Consider the following 17,074-nt stretch of genomic DNA (forward strand, 5'->3'; position numbering starts at 1 on the left):
GCGGAATTCTCAGTGTCACCACAGAAAGGCCCAACTAGAGGGTATTTGTACATTATATACCTTGATTCCCGAGATGGAAGTCTGTGCATCGCCAGCTGTACCACTGAGGATAGTTGGCCTTCTGGGGACAACCTCTTCAGAAAAGCTGGGGTCACAGCCTAGGTGGGGTATGAAGGTGAGGGTATTGAATTCTTAAGGAGAAAGTGCCACTGTATGCAGGGAGTGCGCCTCCATTTCTAACAGCCTGTTTTTAGAATTTTATATTCGAGTAACATTTCCATTTCTTCTCTGTTTATCCTTTACTTAGAAAAGATGCCAAGGGCGGCCTCTGTGCCTCATCTAGCCGTTTTTGAAGTTGTGTTCATCGAATCCTGTATATCAGAAGATACTTTTGCCATTTACCACTTTTTAAAAAGTTTTTCTCTCTCCATTTACTATTGGGTATTTTTTTTTTTCACTTGTTCTTTACCATTTGACATCAGATCCTGTCGAAACGCTGACACATTTTTCATGTTAAAAAAAAAAAGCCAATTCAACAAATAAGGCCCAAGAAGGCGGCCGAGTGCCTGGCTGCTGTACCCTGTTCTGGAGTTCCTAAACGCTCAGGCACAAGGGAGGGACAGTGTGTGTGAACGCGTGGAGAGGGAGACATAAGCTCAGCCATCGAATTGGCCAGCCTGGTGACCGGCGAGCCCGTCTCCACCCTCTTCCCCCTCCTCCCCCCCTCCCCGCCCCCCTCCCCGCCCCCTACCAGCGCTCACACTCAGGAAGCAGCTGGCCACAGGCCGGCCCTTGCGCCGATGAACACTTATCCACGCTCCTCTCAGGGCTGCCTCTCCTCCCTCACCCCCGCTCTCCGCCTCCCGCCTCCCTCCCCCTGCAGCCGTGTCCACAGTGCGCCGCCCCTGCAGCCCAGTGCGCGGCGCGCAAGGGCACCAGCGCCAGGGCCATTGCCCCTCCCCACCCCACCCCCCCACGCTCGCCCGCAGTCGTCCAGGCTCGCACCAGCGCTCCCCCCCCCCCCCCCCCCACGGAACCGCCGCCGAAAGCAATTAGCCAGCATCCCGCACCGCCCCCCAGACGCATCCCCCGGCCCGGGGCGAGGATGAGCGGGACAGGCGAGGCACAAAGTCGAAACTCAACTTTTTAAAAACATTTGCGTGTGTGTATGTCTGTGTGTGGGGGGGAGAATGCGCTGATGCCGAGGGTCCAGCCACCCCCCCTCTGCCTTCTCCTCCCCCTGCTGCCGCTGCCCTCGCACACGCGCGCGCACACACGGCACCGGGGCCGGGTTTCCGCGCACCGTCCCCCGGCTTGGATGGGAGTTTTCGTTTCCGAAGGAGGCAGAACCCGCGGAGCGCGCTGAAGGGCTGGAGCCCCAAGTTACTCTTCGCCAGCGCTGGCCACCGCTGTCACTCACAGGCTGGCAGGGGAAGGGACCCACACGCCTGCCTGGCTTTGTTGTGGAAATCCGGGTTACCTGGTAAGTGGCTACCATAGGAACTTTGCTCGCAGGCGAGAGTCGGGAGAAACCGGCGCTTGAGAGCGCGGGGGAGTTAACGCTCCGAGATACAAACTAGGGATTAGAATTAGTTTTCCACGCGGAGCCAGTGGCGTTTGCGCGGGTTTAAGGATACGCGCACCCCGCCCCCCCAGCCCCAGATTTTCGGAAAGATCTGTTTGCAGCCCTCAATTAGTGATCAAGCCGTGTTGTCAGTTGCCTAAGAGCGCCTGGTGTAGAAGACGGAGAGGAAATCCACAAGGTATTAAAGTTTCTTTAATTAGGAGGAGATTTTGTTTTTGGTTTTTCTTTTGAACAGCAGGGGCCAGAGGGCCACACAATGAAGGCAAGTTACAGGACGCGCGGCTGTGGTCCTGCACGCCACCCAGGAGTCCCCACTGAAGGGAAACTTTGGAGAAGTGAGAGTTGGTGGGGTGACGTGAGGTCCCGCGCGCGCACACACACGGGGCTGAAGCTGCCTTTTCCAGCTCCCACGTGTTTGTGAAGCTCCACCAAGGGCGTTTTTTTGTTTTTTGTTTTTGTTTTTGTTTTTTTTTTTTTTTTTTTTTGTTTTTTTTTGCACGCTCGCACCTCGCCCGAGACCAGGTCCCCACTGCTCCAGGAGGCCCTTCGGTTGGGGGTCCTTGAACTTGTCGCTGGGACGGTCCCGCCACCCGCAGCCGCCAGGTCTCTAACTTTCACCTCCCACGCCGCAGAATGCGCAGACGTACCCAGACGCTCGCACTCCCCGCCGGCTTCGGCTTCGTCACTCGGCGTTTACACTTCTCTGGGGCCGACGGAATGTCAGCACTGTTTGGAGAATGTCTCGGTCTCGGGCACTCTGTCGTGCTCACGGCTCCCGTCCCTGTAAATGACCCTGTGTGTATTTTGAAGTCGGTCGGGGCTGCTCTCTGGAAAGCGTGAGCGAGCACCGGGTTCTCCCCTAGACACACACCTTGCCCCGAGCGACACTGCCAAGTTACTCACTGCAGCTGACAAATCACCCCGGGGACGAGGAAGTTGCCCAAGTGTCTGGAAAACTTGGCCCGGACGGATTTGTCATCCTATGGATGATTCAATTAGGTACCTGGAGGGACACGCTTTGGGAGAAGGTTGTTTCTGGCTTCGCGGGTCGCGCCCTCGACTCGCCGGGGTGTTTGGGAGGAAAGACGCGGAAGGAGACCCGGGGGCTGGGGCACCGGTTCCGTGGGCGCTGCGGCTGGCGGGGGCCCGCGGCTGCCCGGGCGTCCCAGCTCGGCCGGGAAGGGCAGCGCGCGGGTCCCCGCCGCCCGGGCTCCCCGCCGCGGGCCGGCGGCGGCGCCCTTTCGGCCCGGACTTACTCAGGACTGGGTTGCACAACAGGAAACCAGCGCGAGTTTGTTTTGTTTTGCTGCGCTAGCTCGCGGACTGGGCCGAGGGCTGGGGTCAGAGGCGGCCGGAGAGTGGCGGGGTCGCAGCAGCGCACCCCAGCCGGTCCCTGTCGCCTCCCCGCTCAGACCCGCCCCTCCGCTGGGGGAGCCTGGTGACTCGGGCCTGGGACCTGGGGCGGGAGGGCAGCCGGGGTCAGATAAGCGCTGCTCTCCTCCAGCCCTGCCCCAGGCGCGTCTCCCCGTCCAGTGGGTCCCCAGCACCTCTCCGGATCTCGCAAGTCCTCCTCCCGCCTGGAGAGGCCCCCGCCCCTCTGCTGCGTCTTCCCCACCCCGCGGCTAGCCTTCCCGGGCATCTGGGAGGCCCGGATCCCCCCGAGCATCTGAACTCGGGCCTGGGGCCTGGGGTGGAGGGTACTTCCGGAATCACGGGGAGCAGCATCTGTGGGGACGGGACTCTTGTAACTGCGGGCCCTCTTTGCAGAGAAAAGGGCTTTGCACCGTCTGGTCACGTACTTCCAGAACCTCAGTATCTCCGCGGAGTTTGGGTCGGGCTGGGTGGGGGGAGGGGTGTACCGCAGCTCCCCCCAGCGGACCAGTTCCCTTTGGGAAAAAGACCGGGGACCGGGGAATATCAAGTACAGCCGGTGAACGCTGGAAGGGACCTTGGCGATGGATGGGGTCACCTGTGAACGGGGAAACCGAGAGCCAGAGACTCGCAGGGTTTTGTCCAGTCGCTCACAGCCGGTGGCTACAGATGCCGGACACACACTGCAGTTTCCTAGTTTCCAGCGCAGAGAGCGTTTCTTGGCCTGAAGGTGAGCTCCAGACTAATGTGAAGTCTCTGTGTCCCCACTGAAAGCTTTGATGAGTCATGATTTCTGCCTTGGGAGTCAGCCAGACATCCCTTTCCCCCTGTGTCACGTTCTCCATTAGAGCACCCTCTGTTACGCTAAGCTGGGAAGCTTTTTTTCTTTTTCTTTTTTTTTTTTTTTCTTTTGTACAAAATTGACTTGTTTGGTTTAAATCTTCCCATTTCTCCTCTTGTCCCTCCTCGGATTTTACTTCCTTGGTAACGTGTTAAACAAGTGCATCCTGCGAAGGTTTGCGAAAAGAGGATCTGCTCACAAAGAAGGCTGGGGGGAAGCTTGCAGCCACGTAGAGACAGGAGTGTGTGATGTTATATATCATGTGTTGCAGTTGGGAACTTGCTGAAGTTTAAGGGTCACACGCGAATGCGCTCCAGTTGCCATAGACCCTCCAGTGCCTTTGAGAGGGGTAGGGGACAGTTCTTTCCCAGTTACTTTCCAAAAACACTTTTTCTTACTGGCTGTTGAAGTCGTCATTGTTGCTCGAAGGACTTAACAGTTCTTGAGCCTGAGCAGTTAAGTCCCAGTGCTGCTGTCACTCCCTGCCTTCCTGGTTCACTGTAGGCCAGTTGGGAGAGGGCATCTTTTCTCTGATCCCTGATTCCACCCAAGTTACTTAAGGGTAGTCGGTTTGTCAGAGACCGAATACCTGAGGTCTGTTGTTGGTTTGCTTGGAAGTGATCATCGTTCCAAATAAGAAAAGCAACTTTTTTGAGGGGAGGGGGGCAGGTGGGGTAGACTCCAGGGTTCACCTAGTAGGTGAAATTCCTATCGGGCCAAAATAGGTGGGGTGGGGGAGGTTAGATAATAGCAAACTAATGTTTGGTACCAGCCTTGCCTTTATTCATACAGCAGAAAGGGGTCTTTCCATTGTTTCAAAAGGGAGCTGAGTGTCCTCAGTCTTTTTTTTTTTTTTTTTCTCTGAGTATTCTTCCTTGCTAGTAAATTAAATCTGAGGACGATCTTTTCACTTTGGTCCCTCGCGTATTGTAGGTAGTGATCTCTGGAGTTGGAATGTTAGTTTGTAATTCTTGCCAAATATAGATGAAGTACCTCTTGAAGAAGATAATTCAGGAAGTGGCATCCAGGCCACACTCGCTTCCCTGGAGAAGTCATTTTCTGTGTTTCTGTAATTATTCTCTGTAGAGGGTATTAGAAAGGTAGAAATACAGGACTTGACTCCAACTTTTCACTTGTTTGGTTGCTTCACAGGATCCATTAAGATTGAAAATCAAATTTAAAAATAAACAAGCATGTAGGAAATCTATGCGGTAAAAAAAATGTGCTGCCTTACTCCGTCCTGGAGGATGAGGCGTATGACAAAATCTTTAAATGACTGTAACCTGTCGTTTGGTAAAAGATGCCCAAGTTCCAGGTTTTCCATTTACTCCAGGCAGAGTTGACGCTAAACCCATTTTTTCTTTATTGGGGTGAAATAAAATATCCATACAGAAAAGTACACGTATGTTAAGCTTGATGAAATTTCATGAGCTAAACACAACTGAGCAACTGGTGTTCAGATCAAGAAATAGAATGTTATCAACACTCCAGAAACATCTCTCACACTGCCCTCCAGTCACCGTGTTCCCTAGCCACAGCCTTGACTTCTAACAGATATATTAATTTTGCCTGTCTTTAAAAATACCTTATGTAAGTTGGATGACTGAATATGTACTCCTGGGGCTGTCTTCTTTGCTGACATAACAACGTTTTAGTAGGTCAGATAATTTGGATTTCCCTTTAAAGATGGTGGGAACAGGGACGCCTGGGTGGCTCAGGAGCGTCTGACTTCGGCTCAGGTCATGATCTCATGATCTCTCTCTCTGCCCCTCCCCTGCTCGCTCGCATGCGCTCTCTCTCTCTCTCAAAAATAAAATAAAAACATTAAAAAAAATTTTTAAAGATGATGAGAACAGTTGAGATTGCAGAGTTAGTTGGCCAGGCGTCACTTAATATGATAGAATCAAGGAAAGCACTAGCAGAACAGAAGCGGTGTTTTCTGTCCCGATGAGGGCCTGATAGGGGGACCATAGACAGGAGCGAAGCATACAGCATGGAGCCGGTGCGGGGTGAGCAAGGAGAATGCGCCTTGCACCATCCATCTCCAGATGCATTTGACAGTTGCTCTGTGAGGGCCACCCACCCCCCACATCAAAAGAAGTGCCTGGTCTCGGGGCCGAAATTACTGTGTTTGTTTCCCAGCTTTCAGCTACGAGTTTTCATTGTTTGTGAGTTAATTCCGTGAACCACGTACAATAGCGTAGTTCTAACCGTTTTACAAACAGGTACAGATATTAACAGAGGTTGGGGGAAGGCCTAAAGTGGGTATTTGGGGTGGACCTGGAGGGTACGGAGGATGTGGGTTTGGGGAAAAAGGGGGCAAGAGAAGTGAGGAGGGGAAGGACCACCCATGTGGACTCGAAAGCAGTAAGAAAGAACAGAGACAAGGATCCAGTTATGATCCACGTTGGGAACAGGATCAGGGGATTTGTCTGGAAGACTGGAATCATGAGGGCTGTCCATAGTTGAGAGCAGACCTGAGATGGAGGAAGCTGATGGGGCCCTTCTCGTCCGATCGGATCTCCTCAAGGCCAAGAATGGGAGCAGCCGCACATTCCTTCAGGTGCGGCCAGCCTTGCGGGACTGCAGATGGGCAGGTAGGGCTACAGCACAAGGTCAGACCCCGTGCCAGGGGCCTTGATAGAGCTCAGGCTTTCTGAATATCAGTTATTCCTCAAGTTCCGAGCCAGATCTAAGAAGTTTCCTTTCTAGGCCTGCCGAATACTATACACAGAAAGCTAACCAGATGCCAGGGCTGTGTACAAGTTCTTGTTTTTCTTGTGTGTGAAGAAATGGATTAATGTTTTCCCAACCTTTTCAGCGTGACCAGTAGATTCCACTTCTTTCTGTAACTTGACTGAGTCATTCATGTTGGTTTTTTCTTTTTTTCTCTTTTCTTTCTTTCTTTGTTTCTTTTTCTTTTTCTTTTTCTTTCTCCTTCCCCCCCTTTTTTTTTTAAATAAATATGTTGTCATGTTGGTTAAGGGACTAGTCATTGTTGCGAACGTTCATACTTCTGCAGTGATGTCAGTGAACATAATTTAACTTGTGTAAAACTTTTGTCTACTAACACTAAAAATAGTTTTATTGGTCACTTTTAAGCAGTAACTACACTGAAGGAAAGAAATCATTCAGTGATACATGGCATGGGGGACACTTTAATATGCTTGAATATTTGGTTTAGTGAGTGATAAATTCAGTTTTACTTCTAGAATCTTCCATAAGTAGATATTTATTACTTTTTTGAAAGGATTGTGATCTTTAGCTGTGTAAATAGCTATTCACACAGACCGAGTAGTCATTTGTACTCAAAGACTGACAAAGAATGTGTTTTTCATTTGCCAAATTTTACTACCTTTGTATCTTCTTGTATAAAGGTGGAGGTTTGTTTATGTTTTTGTTTTTAAAGAAAAAACTCCAGCCAGTTACTCTTCTTTTATGTTTCTGAAGAAGCCTTTGTGTCTCAAACCATGGCCATGTGGTGTTCACCCTTTGCAATTCAGGTAATTAATTCAGTGGTGACATCATAAGGAATGTGTTCATTTTTCCATTTCAAATTCCTCTTCGTGGGATCTGATGGTTAACTCCTATTAAGAACCCGTTTGGAAAAACTCAGTTCTGAAGGGCAGTTATGTGTTAATTTAAACTTGTCCCCCTTTGGCATTGTGAGAATGAAGTTCTATTTCAGGGAAGGTCTTCCCTCTTCTACAATGAAGAAGAACTAAAATTGTGGGTCATTTTGATCCTAATTCTGTTAGTTGGTCGATCTGTTTGATGTTGATCGAATGATATTTACTGAGTCAAATACACAGTGAAAGATAGCAGTGGTAGGACAGCCTTTTATTATTTAATCCTAATGTTTTACAAAGCCAAAAATGTCAAATTTATAGATCTACTTTATATATATAATTTATATTAATTAATTAAAATAAATAAGGAATACTTATTTAATGCAGCTGTATTTTGATATTTGTTTTACTTTGGCTATTCAGCTCTATTTATACCTGTAGGTTTTTCTCTTTGTAGATGCCTGGGCAGGCAGATAGTCTAAATGCTTTTATAACAGTGGCTTTTATGCCTTTTTGACTGTAACGCACAATAAGCTACATTTTTCTCATCTTACCCAGAATACACTATATGCATTAAGATCTACAGACACGTATACCCACAAGTAAACTGAAGTAAAACAGTACTTAACCGTTAATACATCTGATGTACTCTGATAGTTTCTCTTTTATTCTAGTCAGTTCTGTTTCATTACAAAACACTTTCAGTATTGAATAATTGATTGCAGGGCCTGCTATCAGTCTGCCACCAGTTTGAAAAATGCTGCTTTAGAAACTTTAGTGCTTTGTTAAACTTACGGCCACGGCATGGTTACCTTCCTGAACATACCTATGTTTGTCTTAAAAAATCCTTTTGCTCCCAAGTTCATTCTCATTTTGTGTGATTTCTTACAGTCCTAGTTATTCCCTTCTCCCTTGCCATTTGTGGTAGGGCCACAGATTTCTAGAACTTTCCCTACTCCTCGATGAGTTCATGATTGAGGCAAGGTAAATGAAACATTTGTAGGTAATGACTACTAAAAGTAGTGATATTTAGTGAGCTAAGGGTGTATGAGAGTTATATAGATGGATTGAAGTAAGGAGCGGGGATTCTAGAGGTTACTGAACTTGTAATGTTGCCTTCCAGTAGTGTTTTCCTGAAGGTGCTGAATTTCTTTCAGTAACCTGTAATTATTCGTTTTATGTGGAAGGTTCTCAATTCTGCTTTGATTTTTAGGTTAGGATTGACTAACTTAGAGAATAAATTTCTAAATTGGACTTGATCATTTCTTTTTCTCCTACGTCCGTCCTCCTTCCCCCTTTCTCTTACCTTTGTCTGTATTTACTACCTGCATTTTGAATATCCTAGCCGTTAATTTAAGTTTAAAAGGGTACTGCCAGATATTTTACACCATACTTAGGGAAGATGATGTTCATTGAGGAAATTTTTACAACATAGAAAAATAGAAAAATTAGAATATGTGTATTTCTAGATAGGTAAGGGTTGAAATGAATCCAAAGATAAGACAGTCGGGGGTCCTATTAGATGAGATCCATAATGTTCATTATATTGTCTTTTCTGAGTGGTCTTGAATGACAGAAAGGTCTTGAATCTCTGGAGGGAACAGTAGTTTATCTTCATATTTTTTAATTGCTAGAACTCAGTGCTTCACTGCTTTGATTTTTTTTAAGATTGTATCTTATTGGTGATTATGTGGCTTGAGTAATAGCTGTACATCCTAGTGTTCAGAATAAATATGTTAATATTCTTAGCATTACCAACATCAGACCTTGGCATTGCCTGCACGACTGTGTGGTCTATATGTGGTGGTTACGAGGTGTAACCTCCCTAAGTTTGTGTTCCACGTCTCACTGATGTGGAAACATCCCCCTCTGTTCCTGTGTAACTTCTGTTGTGAAGTCTGTGAATCTGTCGGTCTCACTGAATAAAGTTACAAAACCACAGAAATGGTCAACCCTCCCTTGTTGTGGGTTACTTTATCATAATTCAGTACCCTCCCTTCCAATTTAGAGAAACGATATCGTACACATCCAAGGCATTTCCTCTATAATATCCTCCAGGTTCACGGGCACATGTTTGCACTCTCCTCTCGTTAAAATTGGAGACAAGAATAATTTTGATTTATTGGTTTCATCTAATATAGCTGTGTTTATATTGTTGCCAATAAAATGACTTACACGATTGGTTTTTGTTTATACAGTCTTTTCTGAGGAGTCAGTCACCTGTGTTAGGACAAGGTACATTCTGCTTATTAAAATGAACTCCTGGGATCTAAGAACATTCAGCTCTATCTGTCCTTGATTGAATTGCAAAATGTGCTTCACACCGCAGCCGTGCATGAGAATAACTTATATTATCTGTCAATAGGCTTTTCATTTCTATATTCTTCAGGCTACAAACGCTGTAACCGGAGAAGCGCAGGGGAATAGCTCGGGTCTATTAATGATCAAGGCAGAGACGTTGAAAAAGCAGTTAATGAAATTATACAATCATTAACCTGAAGGGAAAAGAATAAAAAGAATCAATAAAACCCCTATTTTGGATGGCTTAGATGTATATAAAGAAACCAATTCAGGAGCAGTTTGTTTGCTGACAGTATTTTGTGCCTCATTATCAGGTTTTCTGTGCGGGGTAAGAATAACGCTTGTGGCATAAGGAATGGAAAATGTAACAAAGGCTAAATGTAGCCTAAGGAAATGAAATGATGTATGAAAATTAATAATTAACTGGCTCATCAGATGAATTATGACTCTAGATGAGTTTATTAATGATATTTACTAAGAAAGGGCTCTTGGCTGTAAATAGGCATTATGCAACTCGTGTTTTTGGAATGCTCTTGAATGGATGAGTTAACATTGCTTTTCATTTGTTGAATCTTTTAATCTGTGAGCCGCAGTGCCTAGAGTCTTGGGTAGAAGGTAGAGTCATGATTTTGTATTTTGATCAAAGTCATAGCTTTTCCAGAAAACTAGTGAAATCATTAAATGGTTTTGTGGCTGAGTTTCCTTAGCAGTTAAGTAGTTTCCTTTTAGACCTGACTTAAAGGAGGACGTTTTAGGAGTTTGAAAGTGGTCAAAGGAAGAATATATTAACTCACGTTGACTCATTTGACAAAATGAACATTTTTATTGTTTGAACCGATGGAGTATTAAAAACCCTAAATGTATCAATATGTCAGATTCAGAATACCGTAACTTTGTACTTTTGGATGTTCCTTGCTTTTCCTTTCTCTTCTTTTTTTTTTTTTTTTTTCTGTTGATACCTTGGGGAAAGGTACTGGATAGAGGATGAAAGAAAAAGTAATTCTGGGGAACTTGAGTAAGTTTTTAAATAGAAGGATGCTCTACCAGTGGAATTCTGCCACTTAGATTTTGATACTGACGAGTTATGATTTCACTTTTCGTCAAAGCGTAGGCAAACTTAATCCGGATACCATTTTTCGAGGTTGCCTTTTAAGTGTTGTCTTTCAGCACACTGCTGGTGTGCGAGCCTCCTACGAGCTCTTGCTTTGATGGAGTGAATGGAGGTTATTACTTTTGCTTCCATGTTTACCCTGTCCCCTCGGTTTAAACGTCATAGGTATAAAATCTACATATTTATCCTTGATCTCTATAAGTGGGTATTTTCTTTTAAAGTTTATTTATTTTGAGACAGACAGAGAGAGAGCACAAGCAGGACAGGGGCAGAGAGGGGGACAGAAGATCCGAAGTGGGCTCTGGGCTCTGTGCTGACAGCAGAGAGCCAGATGTGGGGCTCGAACTCATGAACCATGAGATCATGGCCTGAGCCCAAGTTGGATGCTTAACCAACTGAGTCACCCAAGCGCCCCATCAGTAGGTATGTTGGATCATCTTCCTTATCTTAATTATTTTGAAGATCAGAATTTCAAGAGACCTCAGTGATTATGACCAACTTCCTTATTTTATGGATGAAAGCTCTGAGTCCAAAGAAGTTATAAATGATGTGCCACAGGTAGAACTCTGGTGTCCTGCCTTCTAATTGAGTGCTTTTTTTTTCCCCCACTCTGACTCAATGAGGAAGCGTCTTTCTTAAAAGTTAGCAGTTCATTCCTTTTTTGTTACCAAGTGGACCTAGGATTATAAATGAACATATGGCCTAGCTAAAAAGTATATAAAGTTTTATGGTATCGGTAGATAAAATTGATTTTTAAATTCTGGTCTCTAATGCTTGAAAAATCTGTTGGCATAATTAATGTGAAAACTGGATTATTAAGCATATTTTCACATACAGTTTATTTTTGACTTGAGGCTGGTTTTCTCAGCTCATAAGCCACTGCCCCACTGGCGTTTCTTTATGGTATCAACCACTTTACTTTCTGGCTGTTGCTTTTCTGGTAATAAAATTTAAGTGCATTTTTTGTTATTGTTGTTACTTCCAACCTAAAGTGATTTAAAACAGGGGCACAGTTTATAAATAAAATAAAATGAAAGTCCAGGTTGACAGGCAAGTATGAGTGTCTGATACTTAATTAACTTCTTAATGCTTTATTTTTCCTGCACACTGACCTTTTTGATGATCTGACCCAATACTAAGCACCTACTTATGTGTTTTTATTCAGATATTTGATGAGAATTCCTGCTTGCGTGTGATATTGCTGCCAAAGAAATGACTCCTTTATTTTTAAAAACCTGGAAATGGGCATAGTCTGCAAATCTTCAGACACTGGTCACATGGACTCATAGTGACTCATAATGCCAGTCATGTTGGATGATTCCGTATTTTCAACAAATTGCCAATACAACATATGTATACTTTGATTTATTTATTTAGGTTGGTACTGAATGAGGGCTCTCTTCTGCAGGGTTCAGAGTACTCAGAAAACACTACTTTTTAAAATATATTTTTTAATGTTTCTTATTTATTTTTGAGACAGAGATAGAGCATGAGCAGGGGAGGGGCAGAGAGTAGAGGGAGACACAGAATCCGAAGCAGGCTCTGGGCTCCGAGATATCAGCACAGAGCCCGACACGGGGCTCGAACCCACGGACCGTGAGATTGTGACCTGAGCCGAAGTCGGACGCTTAACCGACTGAGCCACCCAGGCGCCCCCGCTACTTTATGAATTAGTGGAGAATAGATGGCCAATATCCTCTGGCAAAGCACAGAGACATCAAATGACTCTTGCTCATAATCAACCCAGGAATTAATAGACCGGAAGATAATACACTGGAGTTCTTTTTAAATGGACACAGCAGAAAACGCATTAGAAGTTTTCCAACGTGAAAAACCAACATCTTACAACCAGTTTGATACCGGGGTTCATTTCTTATTGTTCCATAAAACAACTTAAATGATAAGGTTTGGGTAAGCTGGATTTACTTGTCCATTCTTGGGGACTGTAATGGAGGGAAGGACGGGAGTTAGATATCAGAGGATTTCTCAAGAATGCTTGGCTTGGTAGTATGAAATGTGACAGAATTCTTTTTTTCTAATGTTTATTTATTTTTGAGAGAGAGAGAGAGAGAGAGGATTGCAAGCAGGCTCCACACTGTCAGCACAGAGCCTGATGTGGGGCTTGATCTCTTGAACTGTGAGATCATGACCTGAGCTGAAATGAAGAGTTGGACGCTTAACAACTGAGCCACCTGGGTGCCTTAGACTAATAGAATTCTTTTTTTTTTCAATACTTATTTTTTGAGAGAGAGAAATGCACGTGTGCGAGGGGCAGAGAGAGGGGGGACAGAAGACGGGAAGCGGGCTTTGAGCTGTCAGCACGGAGCCCAATGTATGGCTTGAACCCACCAACCATAAGATCATGACCTGAGCTGAAGTCGGACACTTAACCGACTGAGCCACCCTGGCATCCCTGGAATTCTTCATAAGGTAGAAAATTGGTAAGGATGAGGAAAACTTTCCAAATGTTGTATTGTTAATAATTTTTGAAGTTTTTCAACGTATGGGAACACATAATTCTGAGGGCACAGAGAGTGCTTGCCTTGAAAATCAAGTATTTTTGATTTTCTAAAAGGATCAAAGAAAAAAACAACTCTTTGTAGAGAGTTTTCTCTATGTGATGTTCTGCCCTAGATGACCAATGGAGCCACTCGTTTAGGATTTGGTTGGAAATACTTGTCTAAGACACTGAGTGGATCGTATAGAAAAAGCAGGAATCATCCAGTTGAGAATCTCTGACCACTGCTGCTTTGCACTCAGTCCTGTTTCCTGCATTTGTTCAGCTGCGGCTCCTTTTCATGACTATCCTGTCTGTGGAAAAGAATGCAGATGGTGACTGTGTCTGTCACTCATTTGGAGTAGTGACACTTAATCACCTCATTGAGTCTGTGTACATTTCGGAGAGCTGTTACAGATCAAGGCAGGGAATGGCCTTTTCTAAAGATTTGTAAGCAGAGAGTACTGACCTTATGATGCACAGATGCGTAATGACGTCCTGTGGTCTTATCAGTCCTTGGTTCTCTCTTTGCTGCTTGAGGAAAGGGGTGGTGAATGGCTGATTTACTGTATGTGGAGTATGGTGGACATACTTACCGTTAGAAGGGCTCTTCTTTTGTTATGCTTTCCATAAAGTGTTTTGCACAGACTTTTTCCTTTTCTAGGGCCTTCATAGAAGGTGAGGGTATGGTGAGGTCGATTCTTTTGCCATCCCCGTAACTCAGAATCATCATGTTGCTGTGTTTGGATATATGGGCATATGACGTCTTTGCGAGAATCCCAGGCCCACATTTTTATCTTTTGTAAATCCAGGGACTGTGAAAACTTTGCTCTTACAGTAAAAATCAGAGGTGGTTTGACATCCTTTTCAGAGGCCATATCTTTGGTTTGTTTCCTGGAAACGTTGAAGCATTGGTCTCATAGCTCATGAGCTGATGCTCTGGGTTTCCTAAGACTCACTGTAGCAGAAGTGAACTAGGATGGACAGATCCTCTGGGGAGCAAAATAAGTTTCATCCTGTAAGCTGGCACCAGTTGATTGGTTGTAGTTGCCAAGAGCCCTGTATTGAGAAGGGCTCAGTGGTAAACACAACAACGCAGTGATCCATAACCCACGTCTACCGTGAATGCAGGAAGGGAGAGTGCCTGCCAATGAACCATGCATTGGATGACCCTGCCTTGCATAAAAGGCTGTTTTGCTAAGAGTGCTTCTTTTCCGCCTTATGTGAATGCTACACAGGTTGAAAATTCACTGTGACTTATTTTCATTTTTACCTTTAAAAATGCCTGCATTTATTTTTTTAAACAGGCTAATAACCCACACCATGGATAACTTATTGGACTTTGCCTGAAAGGACTCATTAGTTCCATTGGATACTTGACCATCCTGGCCACGGGTTTTTCCAGAATGAATGGAAGGTCATGCAGCATGAGTCTCCACCGGACATCAGGAAGCCCGCAGGGGCCTGGGATGGTCAGTGGCCAACACATTCCTCCCATCCGAGCCCACTCTGGGACTCCTGGCCCCTCGTCCTGTGGCAGCACGTTGAGCTCTGCCATCGGAAGCCTTGCTAACAGCCTGCATCTCAAGATGCCCTCGGGAGGAGGGCTGGCTCCTCAGAGCAGCATGGCCGAGAGCCCCCTCCGTCTGCCCGCCTTGAGCCCCCGGAGACAAGTGCTCACCAATGGGAAGCCACGATTCCAGGTCACCCAGGCTGGAGGCATGTCAGGGCCACACACTTTAAAGCCAAAGCATCAGGAGTTTGGAAGTCCTTTTCCTCCAAATCCTGGGAAAGGTAGGATTGTCTTTCTGGGATCTTTTACAAGTGGAAACTAGTTTTTTCTCCCCCGGTTCCTCCTCTGCCAGCAGATCATATGGAAAAATACGTGATTGAGTGTCAGGGTCAGAGCTGATGGTCTCACAGTAGGTAGCTTACTTGGCCAGGGGGTGGGTGTGGATGTGCGTGTGAGGGTGCGGAGGCCACAGTGGCAAACGTGACACCTTGTGGGACCGTGAAGCAGAGTGGAAGGCGAGGCAGATCAGAAACATGGATGAGGGTGGGTGGGCAGTGGAAGGTGTAAGGGTGACTTGAGAGAGATCCTGCCCTCTGGACACACAAAGGGGCTGGATGCCGAAGGCCGTGGAAGGTGGCGGGGGGCGGCCAGAAGGGTCATTGTGCTAGTCGGGTGCCAGAAGACAGGTTTGGAAAGAAAAGGATAAAAGAGGAGAGATTTTAATAGCCAATAAAGTGAAGAATTAGTACATAGCAATGATAAAAAATTATTCCTAGAGCAGAACCCGTAAGTTTTGTAACAAAGCTGGTGACAAGAGTGGAGAAAGCTAGAAGAGAAAGTGAAGGGGTATGTGTTGGGGCTTGTAGAGAACTGGAAAACTTGGTTAATTGAAATGCGGAGAGAATGTGCTTTTAATTCAGCAGTATTTGGTTAATGTGCATTTGAAATGAAAGAATAATTGTTGGAGAATAGCAGATTATTTGAATGAAACACTCTCTCTAGAAACCGGTGTTGACTTAATGAGTTATATTGCAAATGAGATGTGTATTTGGGCTAGAAAGAGAAAGACTGTGTCTCTCCTGTGAACTACAGCTTTGTTATGTAAAATAGCACAATTATCTGTTCCTTTAGGTATTTTTAGCATTTGGTTTTAAATGTTTATATTTAAAGTGTTTGCACTACGTAGAACGGAATTGCTAGCAGCCCAAGTGGCCATTCACCCACTTAACTGATAGCTCACCCAGTTAGGGTGAATAATTATTTGTATCAGGCAAATAACCAAAAAGTTGTTTTGGTGTCTCCGTACTCCTCCCCATGGTATAAATGGGTCGATTAAGGAAAAGCCTGAAACATGTATGTCGCTTTTTTCCTATTTATTTATTTGTTTATTGGTTTAGGGTTGGTTTGAGGTTGTTTTGTTTCTTACACCTGCTGATATTTATTTAGTATGAGTATAGGAAACACTTCTCCCGGGTCTGCATCCAAACCCCATTGTTGTCAGGGTGCTGTGTCCCTGGTGTGACAAGCTATGTTCCTTGATGTGAAGCTCACATGCTTGGGTTTTCAGGGGCCGAGACCTAGTAAAATCTTTCAGCCCCTGCTGGTCTAGTATGCCGTAGCTTGCTTTCGTCTATACTTGTGTTGAAAGCCTGACTGGCGACGATAGTCGAAGTCTTCCAATATGTCGAAGACTTCCAATACGCGATCTCAGTTATTCCTCACGGCGGCCCTGAGCCGGACGCTACTGTTAATTGACTGATACAGGAACTAAGGTCTAGGAAGTAGAAGTGACTTCAGCATTGCCAGCTGGTCAGGAGTTTGGGGATGTTACTTTGATAGTGAGCAGAAGTGGTTATAAGTGTACTCATGGTTTAGGAAAAATGCTTCAAGTAATCCAGGGACAGTGAACTCTCAGGGTTAATACATCCTGGAACTCAGGTAAAATGTAAGCATTAGTTTACCTGCCTCCCTCCCCACCCCCCCCCCCCCCCGCCCCTAAGTCTCCTCTTTTTAACTTTCTGGCTCCTTGCACAGCTTCTGAGCTCGTGGCATCTGTTTTGGATGTGCATGGATGGGGTGTGCATGAGCATGGGCCAGGGGTTGAGGACAGCCATGTTACCATCCTTTCTGGTAGCTTGGATGCCACTCTAGATGGTGCCAGCGGTGGCTGAATGTGTCTCTTTCAGATCTCAGTTGACAGTTCCTAAGCTAAGCCAATAACTGGTTGAAGATGGTGTCCTGGACCGTTTGAACTCCATCCAATCGTTTACTCAACAGAGAATTATT

General features: G+C 45.5%; 1 protein-coding gene across 6 annotated transcripts in view; it reads left to right on the plus strand.

The window, feature by feature from the left end:
- The window catches only part of GLIS3 (GLIS family zinc finger 3), a 544,141-nt gene that overhangs the window by 97,249 nt on the left and 429,818 nt on the right, over positions 1 to 17,074 (plus strand). The window contains exons 1-2 of one of the 6 annotated variants that reach the window (XM_042964558.1): positions 1,053 to 1,483; positions 14,583 to 15,069. The exons of 2 other annotated variants lie outside the window; for them this stretch is intronic. In XM_042964558.1, coding sequence (XP_042820492.1) covers positions 14,682 to 15,069 — 388 coding nt within the window. In that variant the 5' untranslated portion in view covers positions 1,053 to 1,483; positions 14,583 to 14,681. Of the gene's footprint in view, positions 1 to 1,052; positions 1,484 to 2,371; positions 2,585 to 2,951; positions 3,687 to 14,582; positions 15,070 to 17,074 lie in introns of those variants that run through there. 3 more of the 6 variants (XM_042964560.1, XM_042964559.1, XM_042964561.1) reach the window with 3 other exon arrangements.

The sequence above is a fragment of the Panthera tigris genome, chromosome D4 (genome assembly GCF_018350195.1).
Source record: "Panthera tigris isolate Pti1 chromosome D4, P.tigris_Pti1_mat1.1, whole genome shotgun sequence".
NCBI lineage: Eukaryota > Metazoa > Chordata > Mammalia > Carnivora > Felidae > Panthera > Panthera tigris.